Below are 17,557 nucleotides of genomic sequence, written 5' to 3'. Positions count from 1 at the left end.
AATTTTAAAAGATGAAGGTTAAACTCAAATGTGTATTTCACAAATAGAACCCCATTTAGTGAACCAATATGTTTTTCAGCTGTTTTAACTGTTACAGCACTAGAAATCTATATATAGGTCGTCTCGGGCAAATTTACGGCCAGACTCGTGGCCGGTCTCACGACCAATCTCCAAATTGAATTATCAAGTAATATCTCCCAAACTAATGAACGAAGCTCGATGAAACTTGGAACATGTATTCATCATAACCTAACGGTGATGTTTAGCTCGTGAGAATTTTTAAATTTCACCTTCATTCGCGAGTTATATTGCGATACAGGCTGAAATTCGCAGTGATCAAAGAATTTCTTCCAAACTATACTGAACAGATTTGAACGAAATTTTGAATATACATTCCTAACTACCAAACGGTGATTTTTAAGCTTAAAAAAATTTTTTTCGATTTTACCATCGTTTGAAAGTTTTTCTTCATTTCGCCGTCATTCTTCATTTCACACTTCCTTATATTCGGCCCGTATCGCCGGATAATTTGTCGCTTGAATTCGAGGCGATCATTAAATTTCTTCGAAACTACTGAACAGATTTGAACGAAACTTTGTATATAAATACCTAACCTCCCAACGGTGACGTTAAGCTCGTGACAATTTTTCTATTTTGCTTTCGTTCGCGAGTTATACAGATATAGGAGGAACGACCGGCTTTTCTATACCGGCCGGTTTAACCAAGAGCCGTTTACGTATATCCGTATAACTCGCAATTAAACGAAGGCAAACGAGCGAATTAAACATCACCGTTGCTAAGGTTAGGTATTTAAATACTAATTTCCGTTCAAATCTGTTCAGTAGTTTGGAAGAAATTTCTTGATTACTGCGAATTTAAGCACGTATTGCTGTTTCAATCAGGAATGAAGCTGAAATGAAGAAAACTCGCGAACGAAGGCACAATCGAAAAAATTTTCACGAGCTAAACATTACCGTTCGGTAGTTAGGACTGTAAATTCAAAATTTCGTTCGAATCTGTTCTGTAGTTTGGAAGAAATTCTTTGATCACTGTGAATTTCGGCCCGTATTGCCATATAACGATGGCAAAAACAAATGAAGGCAAAATTCAAAAAATTTTCACGAGCTAAACATTACCATTAGGTCCTTATAATGAATACGTGTACCAAGTTTCATCAAGTTAAGTTCATTAGTTTGAGAGATATTCCTTGATCATTGAATTTGGAAATTGACCGTGAGACCGGCCGCGAGTCCGGCCGTTAATTTGTCCGAGACGTAAACCCAGGAGAGGTTAAAAAAACAGATCTGGGTGAAAAAACCATCGTTGGGAATCATGCGCTGCACGTGTTGTGTACAAATCGTCAAAAACACGTTGGAACTTCTGACTTCGACTTCGGACTATCGCCCCCCTACCGCCCGCTTCTTCCTTACCGCCCCCCAAAATCTTTCCACCGCCCCTAGGGGGGCGATATCGCCCACTTTGGGAACCACTGCATTAAACGCACCTCTGCGGAAGGTCAGCACGAGCAATGATGAATACTAGAAGAGGTCATATAAAAACTGATTGAAAACTAAAAATGATTGTGAAAAAATCCTGAAGCATGATGCATCTGAACTTATAAATTATGTTTACAGGTGTAAATTAAACCTATTTGCTCTAAAGCCATATCATGTAACACGAAAAAAAAGTTTTTGAAAGTTCAAAACAACGGGAACGTGGATAATTTATGTGAACCATTTGCGAAAAGTGGAAGTATTGCTAGTGAAATATTCTAATCTTCTATCGACATTGCTATTTTTGAGTAAAGACAAATGGGGTCCATCAATTACATGGAGCTGAAATGTTGAAATGAAACCTTATTTTGATAAACGTTCTTGGGTAAAAAATACTGGTCATTTTAACTGGAATTAAATTCCTCAACCAATTCACACTCTGACTACAGAGCCACGCATAATGACCAGACCGCACGAGGAGCATCAGCTTTATTGGGCAGCCTCGCTATGAAACTTTTTCATTCAGTCATCTTCTTTTTCTTCAGTCGCATTCAGTCATCTTCCGGAAGTACTAGCAGAGAGTCAGTGCCATCCTAGCATTAAACTCTTGCCTTTACCTCCTCCTCTGTAGCTCGTGGTTAATCTAGGTTTAATTCATGCTTAGTGTATTTAAATCTTTAAAAAATAGGATTTTGATTATTATACTGGCTTGCTCTTCACTTCTGCGCTTAGATCTCCAGTTAAGAAAAAGCTATCATCCTCGGTAATTAAGGCTCGTGGAATGAAAATCTCACTCTTTATGTTCAATGCAAGTAAATTCATTGCGAATTAATGCTGAGAAATTGCAATTAGATAATTTTCCATACTGAGTGCCTTTCATTGTAAAACCTAATAGTTGAATACCAAAATAATAAAGGAAACAGCGAGGTGGATGTAATTTTACAATGCGCTACTGTCGTACACCATATAAGGCGGTGGCGCGGCTACTTTAATGCGGCTGCTTTGCATTCGCAATGAGACACTTCGAGCAAATCCAGGCCATCAGCGATGTAGTGCTATGCGGCAATTGCCAGGCATTGACCAATACTCAACACCAACGCTATGCCATGGTTATTGAGCACAGACCAAACTCCTCAATCCCGATCCATCCAGGAAAATGGCGTTGAAACAACGTTGATTTCGTTGAAACCATATTTAATAACGCCATTTCGACGTCTGAAACCTGGTTGATTATAGTACTGGCGTAATGCTACGCGGTATGCCAGGAAGTAACCAATATTGGGCTTTTACGCCATCCCTATAATTGTGGCGCAGGCTGAGCTCATGAACGCCTATGGTACTTGCTGCGATGCGCGGCAGGGTAAATGCCGAAAAGAACAAATTATAATTTAGCAATACTAGTCTCTAAACCATCAGACCATCGTGAATAGATTAAAATATACCGAATCTCATCCATGAAAATGTCCTCGATCTTCATGTCACTCAACGTTGAAAGAACTGGATAAATGGTGCAAAAGAACGAAGCTTCAAGTGCACAAATTCTAAATTTTTCAGTTACATTCTCCAATTATCTATCGTGAACCATGGCTTAAACTATGATGGGCTTAGTGAATTTCCTCTCTGATTAAAAACATGTATTGTTCCTGTATTTTTTCAACCGTTGAGCTTTACAACTCAACTCAGTAAAAAAATTTTTTACTCCAACACTATAATTTTCTGGAATGCAAATATCAAAATTTCGTTTTCCAGACACCCGGACATCCTGGGTCATATGCTTCGTGATGCAACTCAGCCACGGAATAGTCTGTGATGAGGTGTCTATAGGCAGGAAAACTTCTGGCAATGCCCAATGCGTTTATTCTGGAGTGATGGCTCAAAAATTTTGTATACTTAATGATAGCAGCTCAAAAAATGAGCGTTCTCGTGATACAATCCCTGAAGTTCATCAAGAAACGTGGACAAACACGAAAAGTTCCCATTCCTGGAGATTGCTCATTAATTTGAGATTAAGTTTCGCTTTTTGATGTGCGGGTAGCGGTCATTTCAGGGGAAGTTTTGAGACTTTCAGGCATAAATTTTTCCCCTGGGAGCCAAATGACATTGTTTCTACCAATCAATTTTTCAGTATTACTTCAAGATTCAGTTAATTAAGACAGGCTCCATTAAACTATAGCCGTGCAGAAAACTTCTCATTATTATAATCAGATATTTTCACTCGAAGGAAGATAAGATGAAAAAATTTTCCTTCCAAAAAACGAGTTCAACATTACCTTCGGAGCTGTAAAAACAATCTTTCGCAATTTACCAGACGCAATTACCCAGTGAAAATTTACAGACGCGGCAGCTTCTGCTTTGGATTACCAGAAGCTGGGGCGGCTCTAAATTTTGTCAGGGTATCTACCAATTCAATTATTCATAGTCCAACCTAAAACCATCGCTGAATTTCTAAGCTGCAACAAAATTCCAAGTTTACACGAAAACAGAAAAATCGAATGCCAACTCGTTTTCCTCTGCCAGCGCCGCAATTGACCTCTGCCAGCGCCTCTGCTTTCCTCTGCCAGCGCCGCAATTACTGTACAATTGACCACATTCACGAACTTTTTTCTTGTGAACAGCAAACCAAGGAGGGATTGTGGCCGGCAGAGCTCAACAGCGACGTCTTCAACTCTCGGACTGAAAATAACCAAGAGGCAAAGTTATCCAAAAACGCCGTTATTAAATATTTGACAGGGAACTTTGACGCTGAGATACAGTTACTGAATTTTTGAGCGGCTTGGTGGTCCTTAAAGAATCTTCGACGACTTTGTTGGGTGAAATATTTACTGGGAAAAGACGTTTTATGGGGTGAACCATTTATTGGGAACTGATGTTTTATGGGGTGAAACATTTATTTGGTAAGAATTTATAAAGGTAAACCATTTATTGGTACAAGATGTTTTATGAGGTAAATCATTATTGGGATAAGACTTTTTATGGGCTGGCCCGTTTACTGGGACTATGAGTTTTACGGCGCCAACCATTAATTGAGCAAGATATGTTATGTTAATTGTGACTCATTTATTGGGACAAGACGTTTTCTGGGATGAACCATATATTGTGCAAGACTTTATGAGGGCGAACTATTTATTGGGACGATACTTTTAAAAGAATGAATACCTGATCACTAGGAGGTTCATTCAAAGACTCCTATATAGCTGCAAGAGACGTGAAAAATGGGGATTCCTAAAACAAGAAGATAAATGTAGACGAAATTATTGACTCCATTTAACAACGAGGAAAAAATTATTTCCATGTTATGATGTCTGACACAAAATAAATGAGCTTCTGCTGGCTCAACGTTGCATTTAATTCCTCATCCAGGCCTTTATCATCGGCAGAAAAAAGTAGATTTGATTTGTTCACTGTGCTGTGTGATGAGAGGAGTCCGATATAACTACGGCGATAAAGCATAGGTTTACTCCACGGTATTATAAAATGGGAATCAATTTGTTATTTTAGGTCATGTAATGCCCTCATGCTTCATAGAAATCTTGTAATTATTTTTTGAATTTGGATGAGCGTAATTCATTTGTATGCTGCTACAAAACGAATGTTTTAATTGCAAGAGAACAAATTTTTCTCAGCTATGTGATATAAGGCAGCCTTTGCATTCAAGCCGAGGAAGTCGAATTCATTCAAAGTTCCGGGAGCAGAATATCGTTGAGATGTAGTCAGTCCTCCTACTTACACGTTCTTATTTGAGATTGAAACCTATAACGCTTTCGGCACGGTTCCTTGAAAAATGTAATTTCAATTCTCGACAGATTGTGCTGACAGTCATCATATATATAAGTAGGAGTATGAATTATGTGTTTTATTTGAAAATTAAGCGCCGGCGTTTAGCGTTTTTTTCCGTAAATCAGATAAAATTCATTATAAGTGGTTAAAACAAAGGAATCAAATAACAAATCATACGCTAAGTACTGTAACCTGACTCACTCTGTTGGGGACTATTCAATAAATAAGCATTCTAACCCCAAACACTTGGCCAATGATCGCAAATAATATGGATGAATAAAAACTGGTAAATAAAGAACTATAATAATAAATGAAAGATAAATACAAGAAAACAAATTACAAAACTATAAACCGCGTGTCTCTCTAGCCCTTGCCCAGTAATTCCTAATCACGTCCTAAGTTCGGAGCCCCGCTGAAAAAACACAAATAAATACAAATTATGGACTTGAATTAACGCAACACATAACAAATGAATATAGCACACATAAATAATAAACTAATATAAATAACAATATTCAGTATCACCAATAAAGGCCACCACTATATCAACACTGAAGATTAACACGATAAACAATATGCCAGCACTAACCTCTGTGGTGGATCACACAGCAATGACAGGATACAAGACAAGAGGTCACGTAATATTCAACTTAAAAACAAAATGACAAAACCCGTAGCCTAACTATCTATGAAATTATTACATTGAAAAGCTATCCCTAACAACTCGACATAAACTTGATTCAATCGCCGGTCATTAATCAGAACCTACATAGTGTAGTCAACATTACAGGCACATAGGCGCGACCCTGCAGCCGACAACGGCGAGGGAGCAATAATTGTAGCGCCGGTCGTTGTATAGCAAGCATTGTAGCACCGGTCGTTGTACAGCAAGCATTGTAGCACCGGTCGTTGTACAGCAAGCATTGTAGCGCCGGTCGTTGTACAGCAAGCATTGTAGCGCCGGTCGTTGTATAGCAAGCATTGTAGCGCCGGTCGTTGTATAGCAAGCATTGTAGCGCCGGTCGTTGTAAAGCAAGCATTGTAGNGGTTTCCGGTCTGGTGGAATAAGGCCATTGATAGTCTAAGATAAGAGTATTTAACAGCTTAATATCGGTGGACTGCATTGCATAGGTACGGTTTTAGCGTAAAATTAGGCCGTCTAATTAGGATCAATAGATTGATTATAATCCTGACCCTGACACCTTGCACACCTGACCCTGTGACCCTCCGCTCCTGACCCAATGATGTTCACATATGTTCATATGATGTCGATAGTCTGTCTCTTATACACATCTAGATGTGTATAAGAGACAGGCATTGTAGCGCTCATCTTTGCGAGGTTTTTTCACCGGCATCCACTTGTCGAAAAAGACTCGTTAAAGTCTAGTCATCTTTTCCTTTGAACTTAATGATCCCGGCTTTCCTTTCCAAGCTCAGGTAATTTATGGGACCTACATTTGGAGTGCACGTATCACTTTGATTTAGGATCTGAAGATACAGGGTGGAGCGATTTAATTTGCTTATTTGCACTGCATGCTGTGGCGGCACTGGCGGTCGAAGACAGACGAGAGTGGCCATGGCTTACAGTGGGTGGCGGGAAATTTGTATTCGTCTGGCTCTCAGTTGCCATCATGCAGTGGACACGTGAGGAGAGGTCATTTTGTGTAGAAGCGTATTTTTCAAATGCCTACTCGATCATTGCAGTGCAGCGTGCTTTTCGTTCACGATTCGCTGTTCCTTCACGCGGACGTGTTCCTGGACGGCAATCAATTGTAAATTGGGTGAATGCATTCAGCACAGCAGAGACTGTGTCATGTCTACAAAGGGGACCTGAGAGAAGGATTACAACACCACGAAACATCGAGAGAGTTAGAGCAGCAGTACTGCAGTCTCCGAAACGCTCTGCTCGGAAGCAATCATTTGCTCTTGGCATTTGTCCATGTCTTGGCATTTGTCTATTTGTCTATTATACAGGATTATTTTCAGCCAGCTCTTGAGGCAATGGAATTAGAGGATACATGGTTCCAACAGGATGGTACCACCGCACACACAGCAAGGGTGACCATGAATTGTTTGAGGCAAATGTTTCCTGGACGGCTTATTTCTTTGAGGGGTGATGTGACCTGGCCAGCACGCTCACCAGATTTAGCCCCATGCAATTTTTTTCTTGGGGGTTACCTGGAGTCTGAGGTGTATATCAACCGCTCCAACACCTTGGAAAACCTTAGGAACAATATTGAAGCTGAAATTGGCAGAATACCAGTAGGCATGCTTGTAAGAGTTCATGAAAACTTCAGAAAACGTATGCAGCAGTGTGTGGAATGCGAAGGTTGACATTTGCCAGATACACTATTTAAAACCATGCAATTTATAAATTCCATTGCCGTTCAGTATAATTCAAATATCAAATAAATTTTTCTAGTGATCATAATTTTTTTATTTCATTCCCAAATCAGCAAATTACCGCGCGCCACCCTGTACTTAACAGTGCTCCTGAACCGACTGATGATTTTCTTACTCATCCTTACTAGCTTAATCATGTTAAAAAGTCGTGCATAATGAAGACAAAGTTGTTGGTTGAAATTTATTCATACAAAATAATGGATGGAACCGTGGTCACACTTGACCGATGTCCGCTGCCACGCGCTATAGCTTGTCCTACCCAGCCTCCTTAGATCTTCGACTGTACGAAACGAAGAGAAGCAATTGTTTAGGAAATTTCAGATGACCTAAAATTTCAGTGAATTAAAATTAAATTCGTCAAAATTAAGCGCAATAATCTTATTTTTTCATTATTTTGTATTTTTCACAAGTGTATTTGATTAACCTTCGAATTTGCTTTCAGGTGCCACGCGTGTTGCTTGGAAAATGTGCCGAACGGGCACGAATACAAAATTATTATATGCAAGATATTATCAGGAAAATTAAAATGGAAGTTATATTTCTTCCCAACCAACAAAAAATAAAGGTCACCTCAAGACGAAAGGACAAACCCTGTCGATGTCACAAGATTGAATTCCAATAAAAATTATTTTTTTTTGGCCCAAACATAAAAAATTTAGTTCAAGTCCTGGCTTACCTGAGCATATATGACTGACGCACCGTCGTTCTTTTTGTTACTTACTCTAAAGATTTTATTTCCTAGAAGAAGCTAATATTTCTTATTTCAAAACCAAAAATTAAATTGCACTTGCTCATGAATCCATTATGAAGGTTCACCTGAGCATTGATTTCCTAGGCTCCGTCGTAATTTTTCTCTATTTATTCAAAAGCTTCAGCTTAAAGAAGAGACCAATATTTTTCATCCTTAACCAAAAGTTAAGTTACACATGTTCATTATCTCCATAATTAAGGCTGACCTGGGCATGGATGGCCAAGACGCCATCATCCTCGGAAGTGAGGATCTCAATGTAAGCCGTGCCGTCACTGCCGACCGTGACGCTCTTGCCGGTACACGAGCCTCCAGATACGTTGCCAGAGATCACGTCACAATACGTGCCCGCAGGCAGGCAAGTCTGGCAACGATGTTAGTCGATCTTATTATATATGAGAACAGTAATAAATTTAAATGGAATTTTTTCACCGGGGCTATATTCATATTCATAACATATTTATTAATTTTTATACGTGGAGATAATATTTTCCAGATCAATTTTTGATTAGTCTAAATTCATATAGTCAATTTTATTTATAATATATCTGTGTAATATTTCAAATTATTTGTCTGTTATTAATAACGATGGAAATTTTGAAGCATCCATTAGATGAATGAAATTTGGTATAAATTTATTTTATTTCCATTCCATACAAATTATCAATAAATGCTTATCTCTGTTTGGTCAAAGTATTTCCTAGTTAAAGAAATATTGATCGGGCATAATAATCATGTGAGCCATTTTCCTTCAATAACTTTTATCAACACAGGGCGTAACTTTAGCAGCTATAAACGCAAAAATATTACCGGACGGTTTTGTTACATGGAATGACTCGTTACATGAACTAAATTGACTGTTTATATAGAATTATAAAAAATTATTTTTTATTTTAAGAACAATTTTAAGAAATCAATTCTATTTCACAGTTAACACGCAATATGGGTAAAGTTCCAGTTCCATGACCCTGTCAGTAATCATAACGCCGGGCAGCTTGGAATTACCAGCTAAAGAGATTAATCACCTGGAGAGTCTGCTTGAGGTCATAGCTCTCGTTGTTGATGGCCAAGAAGCCTTTGTTGCCACGGCAGAAAGCTATTTGGTTGTTGCCGTTGTCCCACCAATCGTTCGAGTCAGTCCCTAAAAACATATTTCCGAATACATTACAAATTTTTTCATCCATTAATAAAGCGCTGCAGAAATAATTGCCCGAATTATAAACATGAGGAAAATATACCAAAAAATTAGAGAGTTGTGCTTTTTCGCAGTGGATCTTCATCTGCAGAAAATCTCTGCTTCGGTTCTTGATAATGAAGGTTGTGCAGATTTGGTATATTTGGACACATTCAGTGCTCCGATTTTTCTTGTTGACGAGTCATTAACCCAAGAGGCTTTCATATTAACTCGAACTTTGTTGGGGGACTATCTCTTATCAAACTCGCGTCTCCCCGACACATAGCACGTGATCGTTCTGCAAGACTTTAATTGACTTCTTAAGACCAAGGATTCGCGTACGTTCATGGACATCATAGGCCAAGAGAACTGCCTTGTGGGAGACTGTAGGTGGCAGCACTTCAACAATGACGTGCACGCGCTGCGTTGATCAGCGTCGCAATTCAAGCTCGGCGGTTCATATATTCTCTTAAACGCAAATTTAAAGGGAAAATGGTTAATAATTTATTTCGTGTTATAATCGATATTTTGAGATATGAAATAATGATTACGAAAAATCTTTTCTGAAAAAATTGAATATAAATAATTCAGTTGAAGGTGAATGTTTGCTCAAATTGAACGATAACATGAAAGATATAATTTTTGTTAGAAGGTTTGGCTAGGTTAGATTTAGTCAGAACACATTTTTAGCGCATTTTCTCATTTATGAAAAAATGTGCTATTGTGCCCGTCATGTAGGTCCGTCTGTTGACGGGCACAACCGCGGACATTTCAATCGCTCGGTCATGAAGAAGTATTTGATGTTCAAATAGTTGTTAAGACAAAGCCTATATCCCTTTGCTAAAATCATTGAATAACTCGGCCAAACTAACTTCGTGTGGTCGAAGGTTTATGCCGGCGATTGCGCTCCACTGGCGACTCAGCCAATTATACCATAGCGATAACTTGGTGAATGATATTTCTTATGGCAGTGCTTCTCAGTGCTTCGAAATTATTTAAAATTTTCTTTCTACAAACTTATCGCGCATTAATAATTCTTAAACCACCTTCAATTGTTGTTATTGAACGGAGGTAGCTTTAATAATGCATTTCAGATGATATATTATCGCAAAACAATATATTATATAAAATGACAGATGCGTCTTATGAGGGAAGAAAGTTTCTGATTTATATATTTTAACATTTCAATTGGCATTCAACTTTGGCATCCGTCTTCGACGAAAAAATGCGCTCTCTGTGACTCACTGCACTGAGTACTGAGTTACATTTTTTCAGTTACCTCTAAATTTTTAAAGCTTATTTTCCAAATTTAAGTCTGTTAGTTACGAGATTTTTCTTCTTTGAAATCAAACTTAATTGTCAACTTGCTGCTCAAAAATTATTGAATTGTCGTAATATTTCTCCATAAATGCTCACATAAATTTTACAGGATTTCAATACTTATTCGCAGTGCATAAATAACTTGAAATTTTACGCGCGTTTTAGCGAGTTAGGGCGAAACAAAAATGGTAATATGCTTTGGTATTAGTGCAAAGTATTGCACAACATCCTTATGCTGTGGACCATCTATTATACTGACACTATTTTGTAGAATTCCATTGCGACTTTCCTCGAAGAGTTTTATCAAACCGAATGGTAACGACTCAGATCTATGATAAGGTTGTTCAACTTTTACCTGATCTATTTCTTATAAACCCTGTCGATGTCACAAGATTGAATTTCCAATAAAAATTATTTTTTTTTTGGCCCAAACATAAAAAATTTAGTTCGAGTCCTGGCTTACCTGAGCATATATGACTGACGCACCGTCGTTCTTTTTGTTACTTACTCTAAAGATTTTATTTCCTAGAAGAAGCTAATATTTCTTATCTCAAAACCAAACATTAAATTGCACTTGCTCATGAATCCGTTATGAAGGTTCACCTGAGCATTGATTTCCTAGGCTCAGTCGTCATTTTTCTCTATTTATTCAAAAGGTTCAGCTTAAAGAAGAGACCAATATTTTTCATCCTTAACCAAAAGTTAAGTGACACATGTTCATTTTCTCCCTAATTAAGGCTGACCTGGGCATGGATGGCCAAGACGCCATCATCCTCGGAAGTGAGGATCTCAATGTAAGCCGTGCCGTCACTGCCGACCGTGACGCTCTTGCCGGTACACGAGCCTCCAGATACGTTGCCAGAGATGACGTCACAATACGTGCCCTCAGGCAGGCAAGTCTGGCAACGATGTTAGTCGATCTTATTATATATGAGAACAGTTATAAATTTAAATGGATTTTTTTCACCGGGGCTATATTCATATTCATAACATATTTATTAATTTTTATACGTGGAGATAATATTTTCCAGATCAATTTTTGATTAGTCTAAATTCATATAGTCAATTTTATTTATAATATATCTGTGTAATATTTCAAATTATTTGTCTGTTATTAATAACGATGGAAATTTTGAAGCATCCATTAGATGAATGAAATTTGGTATAAATTTATTTTATTTCCATTCCATACAAATTATCAATAAATGCTTATCTCTGTTTGGTCAAAGTATTTCCTAGTTAAAGAAATATTGGTCGGGCATAATAATCATGTGAGCCATTTTCCTTCAATAACTTTTATCAACACAGGGCGTAACTTTAGCTGCTATAAACGCAAAAATATTACCGGACGGTTTTGTTACATGGAATGACTCGTTTCATGAACTAAATTGACTGTCTATCTAAATTATAAAAAAATATTTGTTATTTTAAGAACAATTTTAAGAAATCAATTCTATTTCACAGTTAACACGCAATATGGGTAAAGTTCCAGTTCCATGACCCTGTCAGTAATCATAACGCCGGGCAGCTTGGAATTACCAGCTAAAGAGATTAATCACCTGGAGAGTCTGCTTGAGGTCATAGCTCTCGTTGTTGATGGCCAAGAAGCCTTTGTTGCCACGGCAGAAAGCTATTTGGTTGTTGCCGTTGTCCCACCAATCGTTCGAGTCAGTCCCTAAAAACATATTTCCGAATACATTACAAATTTTTTCATCCATTAATAAAGCGCTGCAGAAATAATTGCCCGAATTATAAACATGAGGAAAATATACCAAAAAATTAGAGAGTTGTGCTTTTTCGCAGTGGATCTTCATCTGCAGAAAATCTCTGCTTCGGTTCTTGATAATGAAGGTTGTGCAGATTTGGTATATTTGGACACATTCAGTGCTCCGATTTTTCTTGTTGACGAGTCATTAACCCAAGAGGCTTTCATATTAACTCGAACTTGACCATGTTGGTATCTAGATATTCACCGTGGGTGACTTTCCTTAACTAGATCATGTTGGTAGCTACTTTTTCCTGAACATGACCATGTTGGTAGCCACTCACCGTGGACGACTTTCCTGAACATGACCATGTTGTAGATCTGCCGCCAGCGATGCTCGCAAACCCAGTCGCCTTGGCAGGCGCCGTCGGCCCCAAACGTGGGAGAGATGATGTTGTAGTTGCTGTCGTGGGGCGGGCCGATCCAGTCGTTGTTGTCGTGGCCGTTCTGGATGTCCTGGGGCCAGTTGTAGGATGACATGATCCTCGTGTAGCCGTAGGGCCAGCCAAGGGTGAAAGCAGTGGCCATCTTGCGGAAAATAAATTTCATTCGAATTATTGTCAATCGATTACGTTTCATCCAAGCTCTCTATCAGGCCACCGGTGTTAAGAGAGATAGCAATTTGATTTTTCTCTTTACGAATTTGAACACACACGATTGAAAAACAGTTTAGCATTAGAGAGAAGATGGTCAGGAATTACATGGTCATGTCGAAAATGATTTATAATAAAGTCAAGATAACAATTTTCCCAAAATTATCGAATTTTAATAACTTTGACTGAATTGCATCCCTTGACCTTCAGCAACACATGTTAAAAGAAAAAATTAAAATTGAATACTCAAATGAAATTAACTAACGAGTATGAACCGATGTATTCACTTTAATCTGAATACTGAATAGTTATCTGAAAGTTACCTTGTACCATCTGGGAGTGCGGAAAGTGAGAATTTGGTCGCCGCCGCCACCATTTCCTCTCTGGTTGTCGTGGTTGTCCACAAAGACCAGGGAATATGCCCGGGGCAGGAAGCCCCAGCCCTCGCCGAAGTTACTGAGGTACGTGAGCTTGTTGTTGCCACGGAACGCAGAGCCGAGGCTCAGGCCGTACTTGAACTCTGTCACGCGGCCGAGGCCGGTGTACTGAGAGGCTGTCACTGGCTCGCCGCCTGGACACAATATATACGTATACCATATAATACATCTATTGAACTTCAGTTCATGTAGAATGATGATTCACGGAAAATGAATGTGGATATTTATGAATGATTCAAGAGATGATTCAACTTAAATTAATGGTATCACTTCCAACATTGAAACAACTATAGAAATGGAAACACCTCGCGAATTGTTCGGTATATCGTAAATTTTTGTTTATAAGAAGTCAGTAATAATGACTGCCTTCATTAATTGTTTTACATGAGCAGGAGATCATCAATTTCAAGAACCAGAGTAGAGTGAAGGTGACACACCTTGGTCGATGACCTCCTGGAAGATCGTGGGTCGTGATCCAGCTGGGAAGTAATCCGTGTTGAGGTTGTTGAGGCCGTTGAAGATCACGTCCAGATCCCCAGGCCACATGTGCTTGCAAGCGTCCACTCGGAAGCCAGCCACTCCGATATCGATGAGGTGGTTGAGGTAGCCCATGATCATGCCTCTCACATATTCCGAACCTTGGTTCAGGTCGTTCATACCTGACAGCTTGCAGTTCCTAACCTATAATTGTATATACTGAACGTTAACGAACGTAATAATACTTGAGCTGACCGTGAATAATCGTGAAATTATATAAACTGAACGTGAGTGAACACGATGAACTTTCGTGAACCCCTCTGAATTCAATCTCTCAGTTGAGGTTCACATCGAAAATACATAATTTTCGATGTCTAATCACGTTGGGATGAATTTATAGGTTGAGTTCACAGTATTTAATTTGAAGTATCATTTCTATACCTGGTTGGCATCCTGGTAGCTTTCAATGCTGCCAGAGCCGCTGTTGCAGTTGCCGTCATTGAAGTCGAAGCCCGAGTACGGCACGCCAGGGTAATTCTCCGACCCTGAGTCGAAGCTGCTGCCACCAACGCCTGGGGTGCCAGAGGGCCAACTACCCGTCATATGGTTGAACACTGCGTCCGGATATATTCTAGCAACAAATCAGTTTTTATGATTCTGAGAATTCATTTTTATGGTGAGTGTTCATTGTTTCAGCTCATTCAAGCTCTGATAATTGAATGCAAAACTTCCAGTGTGTTACATGGCATTAAATTATTGTTTCAAATTTTTGTCAGATTCTAAAACAAATTCCATTCCCTGACGCGGGACACTGACAAGAAAATTGTTTCCAAGGAGACAAGTCCCAAACATGAACTTATCTCATTTACCTGACGCCAACAGCATTGCATCGCTGGACCATGTCTTTGAAGGCGTTTTCGTCACCAGATCTGGAGACAATTTTGTAGGAGACAGGCTGGTAGCGCTCCCACCACGGCCTCTTAATAACATCCTGCATTGCTACTATATACTCGTTGGGTGGAGACGTCTGATGAGATAGAGAAACCGGAATAGATGAAACATTTTTGCCTCTATGAAACAGATTATATTCTTTCGGAAAATTTCGAATGATTCTGCTGATTTTACGTTTAATAGCAATAGTGTTAACTGAGCATCCACGAGAGTGGGTTGTGTGGTGCCTAAGAGCTCTTCGATTGCTTGTTGTTTGCTTTGTAGCCTTGCGCGTACGTAGCCCCCCATTCTCTCTTCTCGTTCTTGCTGACGCAGCGATTTTATTATTGACACGTCTTTCTACTGAGTGTGCTCGTTATTCTTTTGCGGCGTGCCACTTGCTTGACTAGTTGCACGTAGTATTCGATATAGTATAAGCGTAATTGTGATTGTAGCCACAGCAGCCGTTCCGTCTTGGTTTTCGCCTAACCTCGTGGAAACGGCCGAGGGATGGAGGGGAGAGGACGCTGGTGCCTGAGTTGCTCGACTGTTAACAACAGGAAGAGGACAGTTAATTGTTCTTCGTGTGAGGGATGTTACCATCTCTCATGCGTAGGGCTGACTAGAGCACAGGCAGACGCCTTCGGGCGTTGGCTGTGCCCAGGTTGCTTGGGTTGAGCCAGTGTCGGTATAACAGAAAGACCCGTAGATTTTGACTTCTTGGGGTATGTTTCTCGGTGTTGTGCCAATGGTAGAGCACTGAAATAAAAAAAGTTTAATAGCAATTCGCCTACTGAAATATTTCAAATTGTAGTTTTTGTTAACTGAGAAACTTCCATTTTTGGTTTGCTATAATTAATTAAGTATCTAAATAGACATTTTTACACAAAGTTTGAAGAGCCTACGCGATTTAGTGTAGTCCCTCCTTGAAACCGGCTACTGGAGCTCTCACCTGAACACCTGCGAAGCCTTTAGGCCCGAGGAAGTTTTCGCACTCCGCGGCAATGTCCGCCCACTTCCACTCGAAGAGATGTACAATCACCTGCAGTAATTTATTATCATGTTTAAGCTAAAAATAATTCTTTTGTTATAATATAGATATGATATCAGTCGAGAGTGATATCAGCTGGTGATGAATCGTTCCGAAATGAGCCTCTGGAATCGTAATAATTTATTAACTACATTAGTAATTGGATTTTTCTTGCAATCTAAAAGACTATTTTTTACCATTGAATCATTTTTAATTGTGTTTTAGCTATTTTTAGGTGTTGAAAATAATTATGGAATCATAATGCAAATAATTACGGAATAATGAAGTGCATTATTTTTAAATGTAATTAAATACCTTAGTTTCAGTTCTATACTGCCATTTAGTTAATGTTAAGGAGCACAATATGCGTGATAAAAGGAATTTACCTCTCCGTTGTCAGAGTTAGAGTCCCACTGAGCGTTGGCTGCGGCGACACAGAGCAGCAGCAGCGCTGCCGTCATTGACAGGCCTTTCATCTTCATCAACACCGTTCCTTGAAATAAAATTAAGTACTTTAATATACAGTTAGAATAATTAATATCAATAATAATGCTAATAATAATTATAGTAACAAAACATGATAATAATTACATTAATTATATTATTATTAATAATAATAATACTTGACCTATATGCTTCATTGTTCAAAATTCATCAAGATTAATCTTTACCGTCGAAAATCGAGACAATTCGTATTCTTGCCTCCAATTAAGTCTTGTCATGAGGCTATTTTTGCAATGATATATCTAATTGAAGAGTCCAATTGAAAATTATTGATTAATGGTTGAAGTAAAAGATCAGATTTCAGCGGCGAATTACGGTATACGGTAAATATTATCAATCAGTTGATGATTTACGCTAGCAATATCTTATATTAAAATCCCAAACAAATTAGTAAGAGAAACTTACGCTAATATCTCCTCTATGCTCGAAGATAGTTAATGATATACTGTCCCACAAGAGTGCGCATTTATAGCTGAAAAATTGTGTTATCGCACCAACAGATGTTGATAGTCATGCGAAAACAAGTAGCAGAAATCTAGAAAATCCCAGGTGAAAAAAGTGCTTGATGTCATCTTCGATATCCAAGGTAATTATAATTGCGCATTAGTCGTATTCTCTTGATTGTTACATAGCCGCCAGTCAATTTTTCTGATTCGATTTTGTCTTTGAAATGATTCGTCTGGTGAAGGGGCTAGTAATATTATTTATTCACAATGATATTAAAGATATTTTTTAAAGATACAATTATATTTTGAATACAATAATACGCTAGGGTATAATTTGCTTCAGTATGGTACGAAGTTCATTGTAAATATCTCGGAGGGAATGGTATAGTTTGTTGGTGTTGCTTTTCGCTGTCGATTGTGATGAATTTTAATAAAGGTATTTTCTTCAAGTGCCTCGTGC

At 38.6% G+C, this 17,557-nt stretch overlaps 1 protein-coding gene across 2 annotated transcripts; it reads right to left on the bottom strand.

The window, feature by feature from the left end:
• Positions 1-7,840: 7,840 nt before the first annotated feature.
• On the bottom strand, positions 7,841-17,086 carry LOC108673702 (alpha-amylase 1). Of its 2 annotated transcripts, XM_018161566.1 has the most exons (11): positions 17,057-17,086; positions 16,534-16,640; positions 16,070-16,159; positions 15,057-15,214; positions 14,629-14,818; positions 14,148-14,391; positions 13,597-13,844; positions 12,965-13,208; positions 12,475-12,590; positions 8,630-8,785; positions 7,841-7,953 (listed from the first exon to the last, which is right to left on the bottom strand). In XM_018161566.1, exons 2-11 carry the CDS (start codon positions 16,627-16,629, stop codon positions 7,942-7,944), a joined length of 1,554 nt encoding a protein of 517 aa, XP_018017055.1. In that variant the 5' UTR covers positions 16,630-16,640; positions 17,057-17,086; the 3' UTR covers positions 7,841-7,941. The 2 variants fall into 2 exon arrangements, with proteins under 2 accessions (XP_018017055.1, XP_018017054.1); XM_018161565.1 differs by lacking the exons at positions 7,841-7,953; positions 8,630-8,785 and adding an exon at positions 11,629-11,814.
• Between the last annotated feature and the right edge of the window lie 471 nt (positions 17,087-17,557).

Source organism: Hyalella azteca, unplaced genomic scaffold (assembly GCF_000764305.2).
Source record: "Hyalella azteca isolate HAZT.00-mixed unplaced genomic scaffold, Hazt_2.0.2 contig385, whole genome shotgun sequence".
Taxonomy (NCBI): domain Eukaryota; kingdom Metazoa; phylum Arthropoda; class Malacostraca; order Amphipoda; family Hyalellidae; genus Hyalella; species Hyalella azteca.
The sequence above is the reverse complement of the archived record's forward strand: the minus strand, read 5'-3'. Positions and strand labels throughout refer to the sequence as shown.